We start from the raw sequence: 23,992 nt of genomic DNA, 5'->3' as shown, positions 1-23,992 counted from the left end.
AGTATGATGGTCAGGTGTCCTTGTACTTTTGTCCATATAGTGTAATAAATATGATATGACAAATATTACTTTCATTAACCTGTCAGAATCTATGCAGCCTCTAAGCTTTGCATGTTGTAATCAGGTGGTGAAAGAAAACCTGTCATGAGTGGGATAAAGGTAGTGACATTGCTCATCTTCTTTTAATAAAATGCCAATCACCTGACTGGTTCTGGCCTCATGTAGAAAAATAAAAGATATCCTTCTGATAAGGGAGAATCCCCTCAAAAACATTATTTTTCTACCCTGAACACTTAAAGAATAAGTGCACTTTAAAACTAAATGCATTTAATTTGCTATCTCTTCACATTTTGCATTTTTGGTTTACATTCTTGGTGATGGTCCAAGGAAAGAGCTGCTTTAAATTCTGTGCCACTGATTTGGGACAAGCATGCATCAAGTGAAATCTGTGTGACACTCATCACTCATTGGTCTATTTGCTCACTGGTTCAAAAATCTTTCAAGCCAGAGAATCAGCATGACAGTCAGGCTTCTAGCATTTTTAGAAACAACAATGGCAGCCTGCATGTTTCACCAAGCATAGGTTAATATATCGGTGTATGAGAAAAGTAGATAAGAAAAAGATTTCTGCCCAGAAAAATATCATTTAGAAAGAACAATTAGTTTGGATGTGGAAATTGGGGTGGCTATGGGTATAGAGATGACTCTGCTTTTGGCCCATGCAAGTATCCGTTTTATCCTCCAGTTAAACAGAATTTGTTTTCTTAGGCATTTAAATGAATGTGATCAACACAGGATGTTGTTTTCCTCTTTAAATAGGGAGTTCTGAGGATCCATTTTATTGAAGCTCAGGATCTGATGTGGAAAGACACATACATGAAGGGACTGATAAAAGGAAAGTCTGATCCATATGGAGTTTTAAGGATTGGCAATCAAGTTTTCCAGAGCAAAGTCATTAAGGAGAACCTGAACCCCAAATGGAATGAAGTGTATGAGGTAATGAAAATTGTATTTGTTTTTCTTAAACAGCTACAAAGTATATATGCACCATATAGTTGTCCATCCCTGTTTGTAACCGGGAATGATTACAGGAGAGTTTCTCAGCCTTTTCAATACTGGGGAACCCTTGAAATGACTTTCCAATCTTGGGGAACCCCTGCTAATAATTGCTATTGCTACAACTTATGATACTCTAGTGTGTAGTGTGGTGGTCAGTAGAAAGAATGCTCCTTACACTTGTGGCCAATGGGAAGAATTTCCATGTTACAGATATCTACAAAGATCATTGGCGTCAGTGGGAACTTATCTGAAAGGCAAAAATGAGTCATTGCTCATGGAACCCTAGCAACGTTTGGAGGAACCCTAGGGTTCCACAGGACCGTGGTTGAGAAACCCTGGATTACAGTGTACATCAGAGTTTCTCTACTAGAGTTCCGTGGAACCCTAGAGTTCCTCCAAAGGGTACTAGGGATTCCTTGAGCAATTTCTACTTCTCCGATAAGTAACCATTGACACCAATGACATTTCTAGTGATCTGTAAGGAGAGGGAATTATCCCCAAAGACCACAAATGTAAGGAACATGAGCTGTAGATATAGTAATTATTGGCAGGGTTCCCTGAGCCTGGAAAGTTATTTCTAGGATTCCTCCAGAGTTAAAAGGTTGAAAAAGGCTGGTGTACATGAATTGGGGGGCCCTATGGGCACATGTCAACCACCATGTACTGTAAGTTTTTCTTTATGCCCTGTACACTCAGTATGGGTAAAGCACTGGGTTCAGGACCTAGAACTAACCATTACACATAAAGCAGTGACCCGGCCCTCTTCCGTTCACACTGTTGCCCTTTATTCATTTGAATTGGTCGCCTGTTGCCCCAAAACACACACAAAAAAAAATGCATGTACTATTTAAAAAATGCATGTACTATTTTCTGTAACACAGCGCATTACAACACACCTCATGCACAATTTAACTGCATCACACCAACGTGCCTGTTTCCGCAGCACAGTGGTGTGAAGAAGCATTAGAGACTCACCAGCTACTGCAGGAAAATAATTAGTAAATATACGGTGTGGTAAGGCAGCCCATTAATTTGGATTGTCTTTCTAATCCACCAAAACGCACCCAAAAAAATGCATGTTCTATTTTCTGGAACACAGTGCATTACAATGCACCTCATCGCACAGCGAAACCACATCGCTTACACTGTGATGTGAAGGGGATCTGAAACTCTTACCCACCAATGTTGGAAACTAATTAGTAAATGTTTGTAAACTGAACCTTCAGTACAGGTATTGATGCAACTCACAGTTAAACAAATCGAGAATCTACATAAAATGATATACTGGCTCTGGCTGTTTTTTGTTTGTTTTTTTGGGAGGGGGGGGGGGGGATTTTAACATAAGCTAACTATACGTGGTTATAAGCTCATATTACTTTCATGGCATGGCACATGTAATTTTATTAATCCTACCTTTGCCATTGTACACAGGCATTAATTTATGAGCATCCCGGCGAAATGTTGGAAATTGAGCTCTTTGATGAAGACACGGACAAGGATGATTTCCTGGGCAGGTAATCCTCTGTTGATTATAGCTACTACTATATTTTTCTTGTGTCCTCTTGATACCTGTACTTGTTGATTGTCCTAGTCCTCAGCATTATAGTTTTTGAGGTGCTTGACCTAATTTACATTTTTACCCAGATAGACATATACAGTGTTATGTTGCAGTTCAGATCTGCAAGGAACTGCATTGTCTTTGCATTGGTCAATCTTTAATGCTGCATTGAAATCAGCACTGGAAGAATGGGATTTGGGAGGAGGGGGGGACCACGCTCTACCAGGCTCAGGGTGTACACAGGACCTCAACTTTTCTCCAAGTCAGATATGATCCCTGCTTCCTCATGGCACCAACATTCTGTTGTCAAATGCCAGAGCCTCAGTTTCCTCAGTGGAGAGTCTGGCATTTGACAATAAACAACTTTAGTACTGTGCTATAGCCAAAAGATGGCTACAGCGCAACACTTTTGTTCTGGAATGGCATCTATAAATGTAATTCCAGAATACGCGCCCCCCCGTAGGGCGCGTTCTGTGGCTGATATGTCCTTTGGATTACAGATCACGGTAAAGGGCCAATCACAGCATCTCTTTACTATGTGATCAGCTGTGTGCAATCACAGCTGATCACATGTAAAAAGACTTGCCGGGTATCAGCAGTCTCTTACTCACATGCTGTCTCTGTGTGAGGAAAAGACAGCTGATACCTGGCAAGGCTATCAGTACTTTGTACTGATAATCAGGGTACTAATCATCAGTGCCACCTGTTGGTGCCCATCATCGCAGCCTCATCAGCACACGAGTGAAGAAGAAAAAGAACAGAAACTAAGAAAAAAAAATTTTTTTTCCAAATTTTTGTTTTTTTTCGTTTAGCAAAAAAATAAAAAACCCAGTGGTGATTAAATACCACCAAAAGAAAAAAAAATGTATTTGGGTACAGTGTTGCATGACCCCACAAATGTCATTCAGAGTGTGTCCGTGCTGAAAGCTGAAAATTGGCCTGGGCAAGAAGGGGGGAGAACATACCCAGTATTGAAGTGGTTAAATGACAGCAGTTGGGGATTAGATCCATGAGGGGGGAAGCAGAACCTCAACTTGGAATGAAGTTTAGGCCCTGTGTACAGAATGGGGCTCGAGTTCCACAGGGATCAGTCTAAACACTAAGAAAGTAACTTGCAAGCCTGTAATCTAGCACTGTTCGATTAGGAACATTTTAGGGCAAGTCGACTTTAACAGCTCAATTAAAAACAAAAATATTATATTGTGTATATAGAGCAACAGTTACTAGCACAAAAAAAAAAAAATCCAGGTTTACAAGAAAGACATTGGTAGGAAACAATTTGTTAGAGAATGTTATATTGTGATTTAAGGTTTTCAGATTTTTCTATGTAGTAATTTCATCCTTTTGATTTCTTTCAGTTTGATGATAGACTTGGAGGAAGTGGAGAAGGAGAAAGTAGTAGATGAGGTAGGTCAGATCCATCACTGTGTATTTTGTTCTGAATAGACAAAATTGACCTCTTTCCTGCAGGCCTATAGCAGATATACTGCTACAGGGTGTCACTCACCGGGTCACAGCCGATGATGACCTGCCAGCGCACGGTGATTACCAAGCATCTCCGAAAGGGAGGAGGACTGTTTTGTTTACTAACAGTCCTCCTCCCTGTCAGCACAGGCACACTGCTTTGGATGGCTGTACACAGCTATTAAAACACTCCCTGCACACAGTTAACCCTTTGATTGTTAACCCCTTCCTGCCCAGTGCCATTAGTACAGTGTCAGTGCTTTTTTTTTTTTTGCACTGATCACTGTATTGGTGTCACTGGGGATGTCAGTGACACCAAGTCAGTTGCCCCCCAGTGTCGGAATGTCCGCCGCAGTCCCGCTATAAGTCGCTGCTTGCTAGTATAAAAAAAAAAAAAAAAATTCCAGTATCTATACCACCATTTGTAAACGCTATATCTTTCACATAAACCAATTAATTTACACGTATTGGGATTTTTTTTTAGCAAAGACATGTAGCAGAATACATTTTGGATTAAATTTATGACGAAAGTTAGATTTTTTTATTTTTTTTTTCACTGGACGTTTAATAGCAAAAAGTAAAAAAATATTGTTTTTTTTCCTCAATTGTCAGTCTTTTTTTTTTGTTTTTTTGTTTTTTTTCTTTTTAATAGCGCAAAAAAAAAAAAAAACCCACAGGCGATCAAATACCACCAATTGATGCTCAGTTTGAACTTCACCACGTCTAGATGCCTAAATGCATTGAGTTGCTGCCATGTGATTGGCTGATTAGCAATTTGTGTTACCAAGCAATTGAACAGGTGTACCTAATAAAGTGGCCAGTGAGTGTAAATCTTAAAGCTATTTTTTTCCTCTTGTTATTTCAACTGCTTAACTGCCTGCAGTGCTTTCCTGAAGAGTAGCAAGTGGCACATCAGTGGACAGATCGTAGGTAGGCCAATAGTAGAATATAATAAGGGATTAGTGTTGAACCTTTTTCTAAGTACTTAATGAGCTTTGTTTGAGTAAGCATTAGCAAATATGAAAGACTGATGGCCATAGAACACTGCAGGTATCCCAGTGGCCACCTGAAAACTGTGCAGCCAGGTGTTAGCAGATTTCTGTTCACTATTGCCAACACCATCTGGGATCACCCTGTCTGATTTCTATTTAATATAAATGTGCTAATTTTTTTTTAGTGGTTCACTCTGGATGATGCTACATCTGGGAAACTTCATCTAAAACTTGAGTGGCTTTCCCCAAAGTCTACCACAGAGAATCTGGACAAGGTATGTACCCACTGATGTGTGAAATAGTTAAACATGTATATATATATATCTATATATACGCACAAGTGCAAAGCTGTACAGTTATCTCTGATCTCTGAACTTTTGATTCTTATTTAACAAAAAGAAACATTTTTGAAAAGTTAGCTAGTCTGCCTGTCATGTGATCATATAATCAAAGGTGGTAACCATGCAAAACTGCATAAATTGAAAATTCAGTAGCAAACACACAAGAGAATATCCTCTCTAATAACTTGCAATAGAATATTAGGTGTTGCGCTGTTATGTAAACCAATATCACAATAAATAAAATAATCAAAACATATTAAAAAAAATATTCATAAAGGAGAGCGTACGAAAAAAAAATCCACACTTGTGTAAAATTCCTGTTTTAGAAAAGCACAAATACAATAAAAAAAACTGAATATACAGTGAAAAATAATAGTCCACACTGAGTAAGTTAAAGGTGTTAGTCCACTTCAGAAGGAAATGCTCCACATTAAAGTAAGATGCGGGCTTGCCAGATGTAAAGACCACCCCTATTCAGAGTGCTCATAAGCACTCTAAATGCTCAACCTCAATGGCAACTCTCCATGCCAATCCCAATACTGCTTGCCATCTCTCCTCAGGTGAATAGTAAACTCGGTACAGGCAAGTATTCATAAAAAAAAAATGAGCAGATAAGCACTTCTCATAGTGTAAACATCATAAAACACCATTTTGTGGACATAAAACTGCACTAAATTACACCATTATTGCCAGCTTGGTGATTACACTGATATGCGCATGCCTGTATATTTCTGCAAGGGAGTTAGCTGCTGGAGTCTGCTGAATGCTGAGACGAGGGGGTGCTGCGGCTGCACATGGGCATTGGATCTGTTGGAGGAATTCTGTCGTCCTCTCTGCTGCCGACTAGTGAGACGGGGAAGGCCAGAGATGAGCCGCTGCATGGAAAAGCGCAGGATTTGGCAGAGGAGATAAAGTGTTACTAAACCCACAAAAGTAAAATCAGTCTGTATATGCAGTAAAGCATGCTTGTTATACTCACAGTGGAACCTAAGGGGTTAATCCTCTGCATTGTGTAAAAAAGCCATTTGATCCTGTATTCTCTGCCCCTCCTCTTGTTCAAATGTCCATGTCTTATCTCTTGATAAGACAGACTGAGCCCGTAGCCACATGCACATGCTCAGTTTGGTGTGTATTGAGAGGTTAATTTTTTTTCTTGGGAGAGTACATGTGATCAGCACAGGGCCAATCAGCACTGTCCAGACAGAGGGTCAGGGGTTTTGCATCCTCCTAGAGCAGAAAGAAAACTCCTCCTACAAGCTTTAACCAATGCTCTTCTGAACACTGCTAGAAGTCACAAGACTGCTCTAACTGCTGATGAGTAAAGGTATTTAGCAGTTTATATTTACTAAAATAATTGCACTTCCATGTTGTGTGTACTGTGGGAGACCAGATATAGTGAATGCAGGGTCCTGGATTTAGTAACACTTTAAGTCCTTCTCTCTGCTGCCGATGACTGAGACAAAACAGGGCTGAGACAAGGGGGTGCCGCAGCTTCAGGAGATGTGCAAGGACCAAAGCATTTTGTTTGTAAAACCTCTGTCAGGTTTTTATTGCCATATGTCTCTCTATAGGTTAGTATTAATGTCAGCACAGGAAGTGATGGGAAATCTTTCCAATGGGGATACAGACAAAAATGAACACATTTTTGACGCAATGAAAGAATTAGAACTACTTCAGTATTTTTTTGGTATTGATGCCATTCTGCCCCAGTGACAACTAAACCTACAATTTTCTTGCATGGGCATTACAGTGACCTGAAGTGAAGGAGAATCTTTCCCAGTGAAGTCAGAGCCAGGAAAAAAAACTGACCGCAGTGGTATAGTTTTCAAAATCCATGCAAAACCCAAAAAAAAAGGCATTAATTTTTCTATGGGCACCATGCTAAATAAAATCTTGTGTGTAGACACTAGTATAATTTTACCATTTCAAATCTCTGATATTTAAGTAAGTATGGATATGAGACATGAATTTACATTCATGTAACCAAGACTTTCTGTATTTTCTGCAGGTGCTGGCAAGCATTAAGGCTGATAAGGATCAGGCAGATGATGGTCTCTCTGCTGCTCTGCTCGTCCTGTACCTGGACTCTGCTAGAAATCTGCCTGTAAGTGACATAGGTCGCTATTGGCCTGAGTATGTTAATCTCTTCTCCCCAGTGACATATCTCTCAAGTTACTTAAGGCACATGTTTACCTTCTGATCAGTTTATGGAACTTAACAGACTGTTCTCCGGGATCACATTCTCTATTCTTCAGGTGTATATAAAACAAAGATCTATTGATTGTTTAGTGAGCTGCCAATGCAATTTAACTTCTTGTCTCATCTTAGTATTTCTCTTCTACATAGTCCCATACTCTCATGGCAATTTATCAAGAATCTTGTACAGAGAACTCTGTCAGAGTGATGGATTCATCTGGTTTTAAAGACTGAGGACATGAAGAGAGTCTCCTGGCATTGTTTTCTAGATCATGTTTGCAAATAAGCCTCGTCAAAGTTAAAAAAAAAAAAAAAAAAAAATAGTTCCTGAGTAAACAATGGTAAATTATGATGCCCATGTATAAGGGGTCTTAGGGAAACTTTAACCACTTCAAGATTTAGAACTTTAGAGATACATCTTTAAAAAATTACAACAAAGTTTTTAGGACATCTTTAACATGCAGATCCTTTTTCAGTGCCACCTTTACCTGCAAAATGTCAGCTGGTGATAGCTTTGTTCTACACAGCAGTAGAAGCTGCAAAAATGCAGCCACTTCTTTGTGAAATGATACTTGCAGAAAGTCAGCAAATGTCATTGAATAAATACAATGAATCCATGTATTGTTACATTGTATTTTATTCATGTGTAGATCAAAGGTGAAATACAAATGAATGAACTTAAAAATCTTACTAGTTAAAAACACATTTGTATTCTCTAAATACATGTATTCATATTTAACCCTTTATTAACATTTCCTTTGTTTCCCCTTAGTTATTATTTTTCTGCTGGTTTGTTTTTTTATTTTTTTTTACCATTAAGATTTTTTTTCATTTTTATTATTTTGTCAGTATGAGCATCAAGAAAATGCACACAATTTAAAAAGGGCCTTTTTTATTTGCAGATAACCTTTCCAGCTTTTCCATTTTAAATGTAACAAATTGTAGAATAAAATGCATACATTCTTCTTACAGTAAAACTATTTTTTTAAACTAATAGTGGTCAAAGCAGATGAAATAAAAGGCTTTTTTGTGTTTTATAGATTCCATAGAAAATTAAATAATTTTTGCCAAACGAGTCCACCCCCCTTTCCAAAAAAATAATATATCACTTTTTTGTCATAAGTAAGTAATGACAAATAAACAGGCCCATAGTGGAGGTTTATACAGTCCAGAAGGGGTATACAGGCACATAAGTGAGTTTAGCAAGGCTGTTTTGGAAATGTAAGTAAATAGGCCTCTCTAAACTGCAAAGAGAGTTCTGGGTAAAAGAGGCTGTAGTATGTACTAACATACCTGCTGGATAAAAATTACATATACCCAGAAGCCCCTTCACCTTTTGACGGGGTTCTCTAATTATTGATGAAAGTAGAATACTTTGGGAAGATTACTACATAAGCCTGTGGATAGTTGCTTTGCATGACTGCTCATGGGTAGCCTCAAGGCCTCGCATGGTAAAATATCTCATAGTATTTGTAAAACATGAGGTAGAAAAACAGATTACCATAATTTTTGTTTGATTTTTAACTGAGCTTCTATTTCCTCTACATTATGCAACACTGGCTGTCAGTCATCATGTTTAATCCATTTTCTTTAACTTATTTTTTATTTATTACTGCTCACAAATTTCTCTCGAGAACAATTTATTTTTCCAGAGCTTTACGTTGTATTTGTTGTTCCTGGTCTGCTGAATTCATTGTTATTGTCAGAATTTCCATGTTTTATGTATTGTATGTTTGTTCATTTATTTTACAATTATCACTTTCTTTTTGTCGTTTGTTTTGCTTTGGTCATTCTTTGCTTCATTGCTTCATTCTCACCTTTCAAGAGTATCTACGAGGGGAACTTGGGTTGTGGCTACTTAAAAGAGCGAAAAGCTTCTGGACTGATCTTTTGTGAAAACACTTCTTCCTTGTATAGTACTTTATTTGTGAGTTTCTGGGTGGTGGCTGCTGAGTGCTGCAATAGACATGCATGTGTGGCGACATTGCATGTTTTTCAGCATGTCCTCAACACTATTTCCAACAGCAACTATTTAATAATGACAATGGTAATCCTAGTTAATAACGGCTTGAAATAGAAAGCTGTGTCAGCCTTAGACTTCGTTCACAAGCTTATGTTGGTAACAATTGTCCTGTAGGTTTAAGTGCAATCACACCTAATATAAAAGGAGTCTATCAATTTAACATGCATATTTTTTTTTCTTTAAAAAGTGTACCTGAAAGTAGGGATAATGATGTCATATATTGAAGCTTACCAGTCCTTAGATATGGTGGCTGCATTAATTTTCTTTTTATAGGCTAAGCACTTTTTTGCAAGTACAGAAAAATACTTATTGATCCTGCCAGAAACCCAATGTGCATGTAAGTTCCTGTACATTGAACTGAAATTTTTAAACAATGTGATCAGCCTTCCCATTTCTCTTATGTGACTTACAAAACCCCTCCTCCTTATGTTATGCAGTGGAGGGGGTATTTGTAATCCAAAGCAGTTGAGCAGCTTAAGGCAACAAAGCTGCTTCCAGAAAATTACAGTAGGAGGAGGAGCATTGTCATCCTAGAACAAGGATGTCTCTTAGGCTTGCCATAGACAGAGCAAATTTCTTTACCGCAACCACTCAGTTCCTCCATCAACACAGACAGCGTTGACAGGGGAATGTCTCTGCGGAGCTATTGTTATTCTCCTGGCAGGGGTAGCCGTCCCCACTGGAAGAACAGTGATTATTGCTAGCGGCTATAATAGCAATACTATAAAAGCAATAATCGCTGGCTGGTTGTACCTGAGTCGATCGTTCAACTCTGGTACATTCAGCCTGCCCATTCATGGTTCAAATCTCGTCCAGTTTCTGCTGATACAGCCAAGCTTTGACTAGTCTATGGCTTGCTTTACTGGCATGATCTCTACTTGGGAAGGGGGGGGGGGAAACACTAATGTATCTACAATATCTAAATATTGGTAAGCTGCACCATATTACATGTTTGTTTTGTTAATGTCATTTTTGTTAACATCATTCATGTCCAGTATACTCCATGCTGATACTTTAGTCTTTTTTTGGATGCCAGTGGGCTTAATTTTAGCAGTGCAACTGGGTCAGCTGGTGAAATTTCTCAACTGGCATCTGATTTGCCAGCTTTGTGCCACAAATGTTGCTGTTAAAAATGATCTTAAATTCTGTAGTGGTTTAGAGCATGGGTGGGTAACTGTGGCCCTCCAGCTGTTGTAGAACTACAAGTCCCATGAGGCATTGCAAAACTGACAGTTACAAGCATGACTCCCAAAGGCAGAGACATGATGGGACTTGTAGTTCACCAACAGCTGGGGGCCACAGTTGCCCACCCCTGGTTTAGAGGTGTTTCAAGGAGATAGCTGCTTTGCAAACTAAGACAGTAGAGTGTCAACCCTCTGAAAACGAAATGAATTTCCATCTCACACATCACCATATAGCTATGAACTTGTTTAATGAAAAAAAGTTTTATTTAATCTGTCGCAAACCTAGCCACTTTAGCATTTCATCATTTGATATAAAAAAAAAAAAGTATAAGCAGAGATTTAATCTGTGCAAAGCCCATTTATGGGCACCATAGTATTTATACATTTAGGCGGTTGCTACATTTGTTGGGCTTGCTTGAATTGGTGCGAGGACACATTGGCTGCCTTCAGCTGCCATTGTGCTGTGCTGGGCTTCTGGTTTGTCCCTGCTCCCTTAAGGAGAAATGAGTTGCCTCCAAGCTTGCCTGCCCTTAATTTATACATTGATAAATATCCACCAATTTAGAGGCTTTCAAAGATTAGAGTTATAATCGCGTTATACAGAGAGGGGTCCTGATGATGTAGTTTGGCTTCCACATATATTTGCAAATGTTGAAAAAACTCTGTTTTTACCACAGATTGTTAGACAATATATAGGCTTGGCTGGTGGAAGCATGCAGGCTTTTACTACTTTACTGAAAAAGTTGATATTTGCAAGTGACTCCAGCAGCCTATGCCTCTGGATATACTTAATGCTTTGGTAGGTAGGTAGTTTTTTTTTTTTTTGTTTTTTTTTGTTTTTTTTTTCTTCATGAATGTAGACTCTGTTTTTGCATTTTCATTTTAGGCTCACTGTAAATTGCCTAGGTTTGTAATAGATTTACGTTAGCCTATAATGTAGTTATTATAAAGTAGTATGTGCTTTTATTTAACCTTTTTTGCATGTACAAGTATGAATAGACCCCTGTAAAATGCACATCTATTCTATATTTTATAGTGTAAGTCAGGACAGTGAAATAGTAAAGTTGGTAAGCATTCAGAGTTAGCTCTTTGCCGTTAGGGTGTATTTACGTAGTATTCTTACACTGACACAAATTCCATGTGTGTATAGCAATTTCCATGCAGTACATTTTGACAGGTCATTCATTTGAATGGGATGCAAAATGCACTGGAACATGAAAAAGTAGTCCTTGCTCCTACTTTTTCAAAATGCATTGCACTAAACCGCATGGTACTGCAATACCATGCGATTTGGTGCTCACAAGCGTACTGTGTTTGTGATCTACGTAATCCGCTGTTACTTGCATGCAGTTTGCAAGCACCATGTGTTCATCTGTGGGGTGGGATATGCGCATGCCTTTCCTGCACCTTGTTCTGGTGTGAACTGGCCCTCAAAGTGAATCTGTGGACAGAATATGGACATTCGAGTAGTTACATATTCTTAATAAGCAGTAAATGTGGGCATTCTCATAGTGCACAGCAGAAGTAATGAACAAATTCATTCTCATAAGTTCATCCTGCTATCCTCTCCTACAGTGACTTAGCAGCCTCCTGTCCTAATTTATGATATAAATGCAGAACAGTTGCTGTGAGAGTGGGAGTAGGGTGAACTGAGCTGCTGAGGGAACCAACTCGCTTAACTTCAGTGCTTCTGATCTGAACTTTAAAGATGAATTGTTTCTTAGTACCCACAGCTACATGAGTCAGTGAGGGCTTGTTATAAACTCATTTTCTGCTGCCTAGGAATATGCAAATATTTGAAGGTCCATAGCTTGGTCACAGGTTCACTTTAAGGCCACTCTCTATCAAGTATACTTTCTACTCTAGTTCAGGTGAATTTAATATTTTTTGGGTTATATATATATATGGAGCATACCTTGTACATTTGACCTTGTAGAATAGCAATGTATCACTGATTTCTGTTTTTTTTTTTTTTCTACAATTAGCTTTTCTCTATTGCACATTACAGTGATGTCCTGTTCTGTCTTTTAGTTTGCATTTTTTGGACACCATCCCTCCTGCTGTCTTTGTTGTGTCTGGTGTTGTTATGCTTGTTCTTATTGTGCCTTCCTGTGGTTAACCTGCAAGAGCGCCCTCATAGCATGGTTTATTAACCCTACGTGTGTTCATTTTTCCCCATTATAAGAATAATCCATTAGAAATTAACCAGGATGGTATGAAGAAGTCTGCCGTTGACAAAGCTAAAAAGGTAACCATCAAAGTTCAAACTATCAGAGCCTAAAAATGGAATCCAACAGCTCATGTATGACAGAAATAAAAGAATGCACAAGAAAGTATGTATTGAGGTTAACTTATCTTGTACAGACACCCTCACCATGGCAGTTTATATTTTTAAAGTGTACCAGTCACTTGAATGGAAGGAGGCAGCCGATCTGCACAGTACAGCTTATCCATTCATGTGCATTGAAGCATGATGCACTTTGCAGAAAGAATTTCATTCTTTCTGCACTTTATGGTCATTACTACAATTTTAATTTCAGCGCTGCATTTCTTAGACTTTATTTTATCACTGAGGTGCCGAGGTATACCTTTTTTGCTAGCAGCTCCGCATTATCAAATCTTTTCTATCTAACCTGCATCAAGTTACATTAAGTCGCGCTCGTTCACTTTTGTTTATTATGATGCACTTTGGTCCATGTTCATCGGGGAAGAATGTTGTCATTTTCCCTTTTTGTGTGTCCACTGCAATATGGGATTGTGTAAGAAGGTTGCTTCAGAGATGAGGCTTCCTTCATACCTGTATGCCACAGGGTTGTCCTTTGTCCAGATTTGGTGGACAAATACAGTGAGTATTTCTAATACATGATCAGTGGTCTTCTAAACTACAGTTGCATGACAGCTGCACTTTGGATACATTCGACTTTAAAACATCTTTTTGCAGTCCTGTTAAAGTAGACATGAGGCTATCGAGCAAAAGGGTGAGAATGGTAGATTCTGTCCTTGTTTCTTCTGGTTATGAATATTTCATCTTTGTGTGAAATGTGGCATTTCAGCCTTATTTGAGTCTTGTTCACCTCTGTTTGTATGTCACAATGGCATGCATAGGAGGTCAGATCCTGGGAGAGTTTTCGTTCATAATTCTATTCAGTTCCTCACAGAGGTCTGACTAGAGATCTCTGCACGATGGCCCCTTCTATTAAGTCCACACTATATATTTCAGTTATGTTGCTACTTTTTCATTTTTCTCAATTTTTTTTTGTTACTAATTCTAGTATACAAAAATACAAATGAAGATTTAAAAAAAACACTTTGATAAGGAAAATGAAAGTGAACATTCTATTTGAATATAAAGATTTAACTTGCACAGTAACTAGAACAAAAGGCAACATAACTACATGTATTTCACCTTTTGTATGTCCTGTGGTTGAAGTTTTTTTTCATCAAAATTTAATAACAGTCAAAATAAACTGTCAACCATGCATACCACTGACCCTCATACCCTTTTTGTATTGATTTTATTTTTGAGCCTGGGTTCACACTTGTGCGGTGCAGCATATCGCATGTGATTTGCACAGGAACCACACTGCAATCCTGTGCAAATCACATGAGAATTCTGTGCGGTGCGATTTGAGCCATACATTTTGTATGGCTCAAATCACACCGCATCCGCAGCAAAAACATGTAAGACCCTTTTTTGGTCCACAATAGAATTGGATAGCAGGGGTAGTCACACCCTTGCGATCCGATTCTGCACATTGCACCATGTTTTGCGGACGAATTTCATGGTGGTGTTAACTTAACATACACACCCGCAGAGGTTCGCATGAACTGGGTGTGATTGTGATGCGGTGCGGAATTCGCACAGAAACTGCTGCAAATTCCGCACCGCATCAGTGTGAACCCAGGCTAAATGTGATCTTGCATTTCCTGTCTATTCTGATCCATGGGCATCTATCTATATTTACTGCCCTGCTCTCTTAAATTACAACAGTGTGACTGACACCAAACTTTTCTTCAGAAAGAACATGGCACTGCCATTGTTACATACAAAATGCTGAATGAGCAGAGCTGAACATCACACTTCCAAAGCACATTGGTCTTCATGTATAAAGTGTTTAACTGAAGAACAATATCTTTTCCTTCTCTAACAACCAAACTTCTTGTCTTTTACCTGTTGCTAAGACAGAATGCATAGGAGAGATATTGATTAGCTGGTACAATTTAAAAATGTAGATTGTTCTATTGCTAGATACTTCATACATGAGGAGCACTATAAGGGCTACACCTACCTTTCTACTCTGCTCCATGGTCTTATAGTAAATAATATCAAATGCACATTATAGAAGATTTCTCACTTCCATTTTTATTAGGTGTTCTGTTCAGCAGGGAACAAAGTACATGTACTTTGTCCCATTTTCCTATGTGCTGTCTAAGGCTGCCTTTGAGGTTGGACAGGGCACACCTCCTCCCTCCACGGCTGTTGGACAGTGCAGCTAGCAAGGAGATGACTGCCTTGACAGATGTAACCTTTCTCCAACTCTAAGCACTTAGCCACTTGCCTGGAACATGTTAGTTGTCAAGTCCCCCTCCCCTCCATTACTGCTGAGATGATTATCTCGGGCAAGTGATTTGAACATAGAAAAGTACCATCGGTCAAAGCATCCATCTCCTTGCTAGCTGCATTGTCGGATGACCACGGAGGGAGGAGGGGTGCCCTGTCCAATTTCACAGTTCGCTTTAGACAAGAACATAGCAGATGGCACAAAGTACTACTTGCACTTTTTCCCTTGTGGAACAGAACCCGTTAATGAAAGCAAGCCTTCTTAATTAATCATGCATTCAGGTAATTACAAAGACAAAGGAAAGATTATCGGTTCACTGAAAACAGAAATATCATCACAGCATACTACAACAGGAAAAAATAATGGGGTTGATTTTCTAAAGAAATAGAAACTATTTACTTTGCATAGTGATTGTTTTCTGACCTTTTTAAAGTGGTTGTAAATCTCAGACATGAAATATGAACAAAGCATATCCTTCTATAGTGTGTGCTTGTCTCAATCCAGAGTAAAGTGTCATTTCTGTCTACAGATACAGATATGTAATCACCCAATCATGTTTTAGTAAAAATCCTATATAAATCTCTTTTCCACATGATTGGGTGTTCAAAGTCAACACAGGGTCACCTTAATTACTAGCATTAACTGATGCTGCTTTTTTAGTAAATCAACCTCGTATTCTAACAGAACACAGTCTAGTCTAGATTTAGGTTTGTATCTATTACAGTTGCTGAAGTTGCTTTCACTTGTGAAATGAGGCTCTTCGTGCCCCTTGGCTTGTATAGTTCAGTTTCTAGTAAACAGATTGGTTGTGTGCTTTGAACACTGATCTAGCCCCTGATCATAGTTGATGTAGAACATGCTCCTAAAAACAGACAGTCCTTTCTTGTAGAAGATAACATGACTTCGCTCCCTTCAGAGTGGAACAGTGTAAGATTAAACAGGAACTTCCTGCCCTTAATCTTTTTTTTTTTTTTTTTTCCTGCCTTATTTACTGCCATATTTTCTTTCCATGAAATGTACAATTATGTTCTTTTATGCTTTGTACATTTTAATTTCTGCATCATATAATATCTTTCCCAGTGTTAACTTGCATGAGCTTGCTAATGTTTATTTTACTTTATTTTGTTTGTTCCTATGGCCAACAGTAATATGGTTTATTTTATAATCCAAGAAGCACTCTGTAGTGTCTCACACATAATAATGTGGGAAGATTTTATTGATTTTTTTTGTTTTTGTTTTTGGTACGTGTGCTGTTAACTTTAAAACAAGCATCAGTGAAAAGCTTCTGGACCAAATATGTTTTACTATTTGCTTCTCGGTTCTATCCACAGTCAGGAAAGAAGATTGGCAGCACGCCTAATCCCTTTGTGCTGTTTTCTCTGGGCCATAATGTACAGGAGAGTAAGGTAAGTGATGCTCAGATACTGTATTACCATTGTGTTCTGCAGGGATTTACAGAGAACGCACACAATCACATGCACTGGGTTTCTTCTAATCTGATGTCTATACTATGGCAGGCTATGTCATTAGAAACCTGTCTCCAAAAAATAAAACACATTTAATAAGGTTCTCTTCTTACCTACTGACCTAAAAAGTTCTGCTTGTGTATACATTGGGGCAAAAAAATTAGATGGCTTGATCACCTAGTTTGTAACCGGGTCACTGGTTTAGGGAATTGACTGCAACAGAGTTTTAGTTTTCAGTGGAGAAGAGTTATCAACTATGTCAACTTTATTTATTGAGATCTTCCAGTTAATAATAGATGTTATGAGCAAAGTATTACAACGATAGGTGGAAGATGTAAAACAACTCATACATTGCATGATACGTTATGGAGACGAGGAATTATTTTAATTTTAGGGTGTCGAGGGGAAATTCATGTCCAGGTAGGAAGATTGTATTGTGAGGTTGAGAGAAACAGGGTTAGTGTATTAAAGATGGGGAGAAAATAACAGAGGAGGGGGCAGCTGGGATGGAGGGAGGTTGAGGCCCTAGTAGGCTATAACGTGTTATCTTATCTTGTAGACTATCAGTTTTTGTTATGATTGATTAGCCGTTAATGTCCTGTGTTGATTGGAGTGGAGGTTGATTAAATCTATTCTATTGGATTCAGTGACATGGGTTCCAGTATGTCAACATTTATCATGTTTGTTGCACAAATATATGGTATGATCTTGCATTGCCACAATATCATTGATTTACCAAATCATATGGAATGTGTGATAGGTTGCTTTTTAGAGGTGGAATATGCAGGCTCTTGCATTCAGCAGACGGATTGACAGGTATTTTTTTCTTTTGATTTGGAAAGGTAGTTGAGCTGAAATATGAACATGGCAGGGGTATTTTCTGAGTGTATCCTCTACCAACCTTTCATTGCCATCATTGTCCCCACCTTTCTGGCCTATTTGAAAGAACAGGAAGCAAGGGAAAAACTTCCACCTCCTGTCTAATAGGTGTCAGAATTGATTTTGTAAACCTTCAATCCATCTAAAGCCTAAATATATACAAATATATTATTAATTTTTTTGTTTTAATTAAAATTGGGCTCTAGAGGATTGTTCCTGTTTACACCTGCCTACCTCTAATCCAATCCGGTACACCTAGAAAACCCACCCCCCAAAAAACAGAAGCACAGTTACATAGTCTGGCTGAAAAAAGACAAAAGTCCATCCAGTTCAACCATTAAAAAAAAAAAAAAAAGTTATAATCCTATACCCACAGTTTATCCAGAGGAAGGCAAAAAAAACACAGTAAAGCATGATCCAATTTGCTCCTGCAGGGGAAAAAATTCCTTCCTGATTCCCAGAGATGCAATCGGATATTCCCTGGATCAACTTTACCTATAAATGTTAGTATCCAGTTATATTCTGTGTATCTGAGAAAGAATCCAGGCCTTTTTTAAAGCAATCCACTGAGCTGGCCAGAACCAACTCTTGAGTCTATTCCACATTTTCACAGCTTTCACCTTTCCGTGTTTCGAGATTAAATTTATTTTCCTCAAGACGTAAAGAGTGCCTCCTTGTCCTCTGTGATGACCTCAGGGTGAATAGCTCTACACCGAGTTCACTATATGAACCACTGATGTATTATACATGTTGATCATATCCCCCTTAATCTCCTCTTATCAAGAGAGAATAAATTCAGTTCCTCTAATCTTTCCTCATTGCTGAACTCCTCCATGCCTCGTATCAGTTTAGTTGCCCTTCTCTGTACTTTCTCCAGTTCCCCAATGTTCTATTTGTGAATTGGTGCCCAAAACTGAACTGCATATTTCAGATGAGGTATTACTAATGATAGAAGCAGATCTGTCATTTTTTCAGTCTAGGTGGATCGGAACAGGTCAGTCGGGTGTAAATGGACAGCAGAGTCTTTTTACACCTGCCGGTCCATAGAGCAGAACAGGCTTGGTCCGTATCAGCTCTGAGTAAACTGAGTGGACATGAACCTGTCAATCCACCTGCTCTGCTCTGATCAATGGGATCAGTGGACAGATCCGTTGCTGATAATAACAGAGTCTGCCTCTTGTGAAAGGGGCCGTGCTTGAGCTGGCCAAACTAAAACTGGATGAAACTGGATTAGAGAGAATCTGGTAACTGTTCAAGGTAACTAATCAGCTTCTAACTTCAGCTTGTTCAGTTAAGCTTTGAAAATAAAAGGTAGAAGCTGATAGGTTTCCATGCACAGCTGCTCCAGATTCTGTCTTCTCCAGTATTAGTAAATTCCCATCATTATATTTTTCTTGTGCAGATCAGCTAAATTAAGGCTTTCAGTTTGGGAGGAATTTTGTTTGTAAAGGTTAGTTCACAAGAATGATCACAAAGGTTAATGCTCCTTAAAATAATACTAGTGTTTAAATGGCAATAATTGTGAAGTTCTGTGACATGTGTAGGGTTTTAGCTTAGATTCCTATTTTAATAATCAGATCTTTCCCCAGCATTGTTCATCCTAAAATTAATTTGCAATTACCCCATGGAAACTGATTATTTATGCAATCTAAGTCTCTCAACATAGCACCAGGAAATAGTACTGTCACAGGCCTCGCTCTCAGATACTGTCTGTCTCAGCAGAGGCCTGACTTGCAAGCTAAGTTTCGACAGTCATGGCAGTTCTTCCACCAAAAAGACCCTAACCAGGCTGGGTTAGATCAGATAAGATTAATAAAGTAATAGATTAGTGATTAATAGATAAATTAAAAGATAAGATTAATAACTCGGCAGCCACTCAGTGCACTTTCACATTTGAAACTCTCCTCCAGAAACTTAATATAACACTGAGCTACATGGTTAGAGCAGCTAATTTTGTATTTTTGGGGTAGGCAATACTTTTTGCTCTGAATTCTTTTCCTGGTGTTAGTTCAATTAAAACTAATGTCTTGATAAAGGCGTTAACTATAAATTGACCATACAGGTGTCTTTTAGGGTAAAAGACAACTCCAAGCTAATGTTCTACCTCAGTGGTCTCCAAACTGCAGCCCAGGGGCCTGATGTGGCCATTTGCTTGCCTTTATCTGGCCCTTGGTGCACTACTCCTCCACTTGATACCAATGATTCAACACCACGCCTCTCACTCACAGCATCAATGGGGCACTATTCCTCCCACTGATACCCAAAAGGGGCACAATTCCTCCCATTGAAACCAATGATGGGGCATTTCTTGCTTCCACTTACCAGTCTGGCCAACCCAAAGTCTGAAGGACAGCAAACTGGCCCTTTTGCTTAGAAAGTTTGGAGACCCCTACTCTACCTGAAAAGTTTATTTTAGAGGCAATACTTCTCATTGTACCCTGTGGGATTGATTTACTAAAACTGGAGAGTACAAAATCTGGTACAGCTGGGCATAGAAACCAATCAGCTTCTAACTTCAGCTTGTTCAATTAAGCTTTGACAAAAAAAAAGACCTGGAAGCTGATTGGTTTCTCTGCAGAGCTGCACCAGATTTTCGCTCCAGTTTTTGTAAATCAATTATTTTGTGTCTACAATTAATATTTCAAATGGAGCAGCAAGGTGGTGTGATTACTTGTTATCCTATCTTCAAACAAGTCAGGCACAAAGTAGCTGTTTGCCTTCACCCACCACATTCTCTTGTGTGCTTGAGAGGCTTGGATTTTGCAGCCACTTGTACTTTGGGCTTATTAGACTTTGTTTGTACATTCTCAATTCATTTTTATTTAATTAGAAATCATTGCCAAGTACGTACATCAAGATTTGTGTAAAATTAAACCTTGACCTGGAAGATTGTACAATGTGATTGCCAGAGGTGGGCAGTTCTAGGGTCACGGTCTGTTGTACACAGTCATGGTCAAAAAAGAAGTAATTTACATGCTGGTACAGGGATTGATTTGCTGCTGTAGTATGTTGAATGGTTCAGTAGGAGAAATCCCAGAAATAAACACAAGGTGGCAGCAGAGTATTCTTTGAGGAAATCAAATGCGGGTGGTGCCAGTGTTCAGACATTAAAGGATAAATTCACCTTTTAACAAAAAATAATAAATGCACATTTTTTGCAGGTTAAAAAAATGTGCATTTATTATTTGTTGTTTGTGGAGCCTCTAACGTATTGCACAAGCGATCAGCAGATCACTGTTGCCATGCAGGGCTCCCCCTGACCTGTCAGTATATCTACTTGCTTTTACATCCCATACGAGCAAGCACATACTACTGACAGGAAGGCTCAATGAACTACCATGGCACTGTGGAGCACTGTGGTAGTTCATTCAAAACTACAAGCCGACAGCCGCAAAGGCTGTAGTTTTCCCATTCACAGAATAATGTGAATGAGAGACGTGGACAGGCGGGTGGAGCTCTGCATGGCCACAGCTTTTTTTTTTCTAGATTTGTTAGCGAGGGGGGCAAGAAGATCCCCCGCTAGCTGTCGCAGCAGAAGCAGAGGAGGTCTAATTGTTACATGTTACACCCTGAATATGGGTGTAACACAGGGCTTAAAATTTCAAGTCCTGAGTTACTAGCCAGGCCTTAAGAGTTACTCGCCACCAACAAACACACACAGAGACACCTGTACACACACACAGACATGTACATACACACACACACAGAAACGTACACACATGCACAGAGACATATGTACATACAGACACATGTATACACACACAGGCATGTACAGACACGCATACACACAGATACATGTACATACACAGAAAAACATGCACAGACACATATACATACACAGACATGTACAAACACAAATGTACGTACATACACATAAACACACGTAGATGCGCATACACACAGACACATGTACACACATACATGTACATACACACAGATACATGTACAGATACACACAGACACATGTACATGCATACACAAACACATACACATGTACACACACACGCACGCTGTTAAGTGCTCTCTCCTCAAGCCACCACTGGCTGACATAGAGGATTATGTGACCAGAGTGAGCTGAATTTAGGTAGGCGCACACACACACACAGCCCTATAAAAAGTTGCAGTACTTCGTTGTTCACTCACAGAGCCGGGTACTGCACTCTAGGGGGAGGCAGAGAGCACAGCACACACTCCTTCCTTTGCTTTCACTGTGCTCAGCTATTGAGCAGTCATGACGGCTCGCAGTGCCAATGACAGATCCGGCCTGAGCTCTGAACCTGCTCAGCAAGATGGCCCTTGGTAGACACACTCGCCCCCACCATAATTTCCACTTGCCATTGGCGAGCAGGCGAGTGGAAATTTCAAGGCGTTGTGTAACATGTTACAAAAGGTGAACTTATCCTTTTTATTATTGTTTACTTGTTCATTAACTTGTCAGTGTTTTGCTTGCCACTGTGGCTTTTTTGGCATTTTCCATCATTTTTACCTAAAAGAATATTAACTCTAATAGTAAAAAGTAGAGCATATTAAAACGCTTTTATGGATAACTCAAAAATCACTTTTGCGTACATTGAGGACAAAAACTCTGTAACTGTTGTTATGCTGCTGCTTACAGGATAATTTGGACACTGACAAACAAAACGACAGGCCTGTTAAGGATTACCCTCCTACTTCCAGTTTTTGGTCAGTGTCCTAGGACCATGGACATCATTTCCACAGCTCTAGTGTTAAAACTAAATGCATGTTTTGCTAGCATCTTCTTTTTTTTCACAACATCAGTGTTGGAACTTTATTGGAGTCCATTGGGGGGCACAGGTCCACCCCTCAGTACTGGTTTGCTAGAAAACTAAGGCTTGTTGGTAAATGGAGGGACTATCCTGGGCTGGCCTACAGGTTTTTTTTTTTTGCCAGTGTCCAAACCTCCTGTAAGTGGAAGTATAACCCTAAGGCGGTAGGTGTTCTGTGTCTCGGTCAACTCTAAGAAAAAGATTTTACGGTGAGTACAAAAATTCCATTTTTGTTTTTTTATACTTGTCTTTCTTCAACAGGTCAAATACAAAACCATCGAGCCAGTATGGGAACAGACCTTCACTTTCTTTGTCCACAATCCTAAAAGACAAGACCTAGAAGTTGAGGTAAAGCTGCATTTTGTATAATATATTTAGGTGACCATGCATGTTACAGTACAATAATTCACCCCCCCCCCCCCCCCCCATAAGGTAGTTATGGAATTTAGTAACTGTTGAAGTTTGCAGCACAATATACCGGACCACACTGATTAATGGTTGGGTTTGAGTTTAACATTTTATTTCAGAGCATATGGACAGAAGTTAGAAAATGTTACCTGTGAATTTGAAGTAGATGTAAACCCTTACTGAATGACATTTAGCTAGCTAAAGCATTGTGCATTGTAATTTATGTGTAACTTTCTCTTTTGCTTCATATATCTCCAATCAGATTGAAACTTCAAGGCATGTTTGAGTCTGATTTGGTGGTTACGAGAATGTCGTAGTATTTACACTGAGACATGAGATTTTCAGTATGTTAAAAGACAAAAAGCAACATACAACAAAGGTGTTTGGAAATACCACTCCTGTATTTCATTTGGATATGCAAAAGGAGTTCCCAAATTGTCACATAACTGACAAATGGGAGTTTGGGTGGTGTTTTGTACCTATGCCTCTACAAAAAAATTGAAGGATGCAATGATACTGACTGTGTCTTTTTCCACACTGTGTCTCTATGTGGAGTTGGCCGTCTTCCTACAGACAGGGGTTTGCTTTCTAATGTCAGTGCTGCCTCCCTGATGCCTGGTGGGGTAATGATCAAGGCTGTTTATACATGGGTATTTTTTTAATTTTTTTTATCAGGCAACGGGCTGATCAAGAAAAAAAGGAATGGATTCTCCCATCCACACAAGCGAGGTGTGTCGAGAAATCTTCCCCACTGTGCTATTGAATTCTAACAGTGGGGAAGACCCTGCTGTCAGAGTACACTCATCAACACTGCAGCCAATTGGCTACAGGTGCTGATCGAATGAAAGTTTTGAAACAATTTCATTTAAGAGAAGTCAATCAATAGATCAACTTCTGTTGAGCATAAATGGCCATAGAAGGATAGAAATTTGGCTGGCCACTGCTGAATTTGCCAAATTTTGATCTATCTATGGCCAGTTCAAGAAGCAACAGTAGAGATGGGGGCAGCACAAATGTACAGAATAGATAAAGCAGAAAGATCCTTGCACTTTAGGTTCTTATGTACTGCTTTC

At 39.1% G+C, this 23,992-nt stretch overlaps 1 protein-coding gene across 4 annotated transcripts in view; it reads left to right on the top strand.

Annotated features, from left to right (window-relative positions):
* The window catches only part of ESYT2 (extended synaptotagmin 2), a 168,833-nt gene that overhangs the window by 117,390 nt on the left and 27,451 nt on the right, over positions 1-23,992 (top strand). Inside the window, exons 9-17 of one of the 4 annotated variants that reach the window (XM_089694252.1) lie at positions 820-996; positions 2,491-2,573; positions 3,976-4,024; positions 5,259-5,348; positions 7,423-7,518; positions 9,436-9,537; positions 13,003-13,065; positions 16,711-16,785; positions 22,773-22,859. In XM_089694252.1, the coding sequence (XP_089550378.1) occupies positions 820-996; positions 2,491-2,573; positions 3,976-4,024; positions 5,259-5,348; positions 7,423-7,518; positions 9,436-9,537; positions 13,003-13,065; positions 16,711-16,785; positions 22,773-22,859 (822 nt within the window). The remainder of the gene's footprint in view (positions 1-819; positions 997-2,490; positions 2,574-3,975; positions 4,025-5,258; positions 5,349-7,422; positions 7,519-9,435; positions 9,538-13,002; positions 13,066-16,710; positions 16,786-22,772; positions 22,860-23,992) is intronic. The other 3 variants (XM_089651707.1, XM_089651782.1, XM_089651793.1) reach the window with 3 other exon arrangements.

Source organism: Staurois parvus, unplaced genomic scaffold, assembly GCF_062004578.1.
Source record: "Staurois parvus isolate SC_StPar_1 unplaced genomic scaffold, SC_StPar_1.0 ptg000005l, whole genome shotgun sequence".
Lineage (NCBI taxonomy): Eukaryota > Metazoa > Chordata > Amphibia > Anura > Ranidae > Staurois > Staurois parvus.
This window is presented reverse-complemented; position numbering and strand designations above follow the sequence as displayed.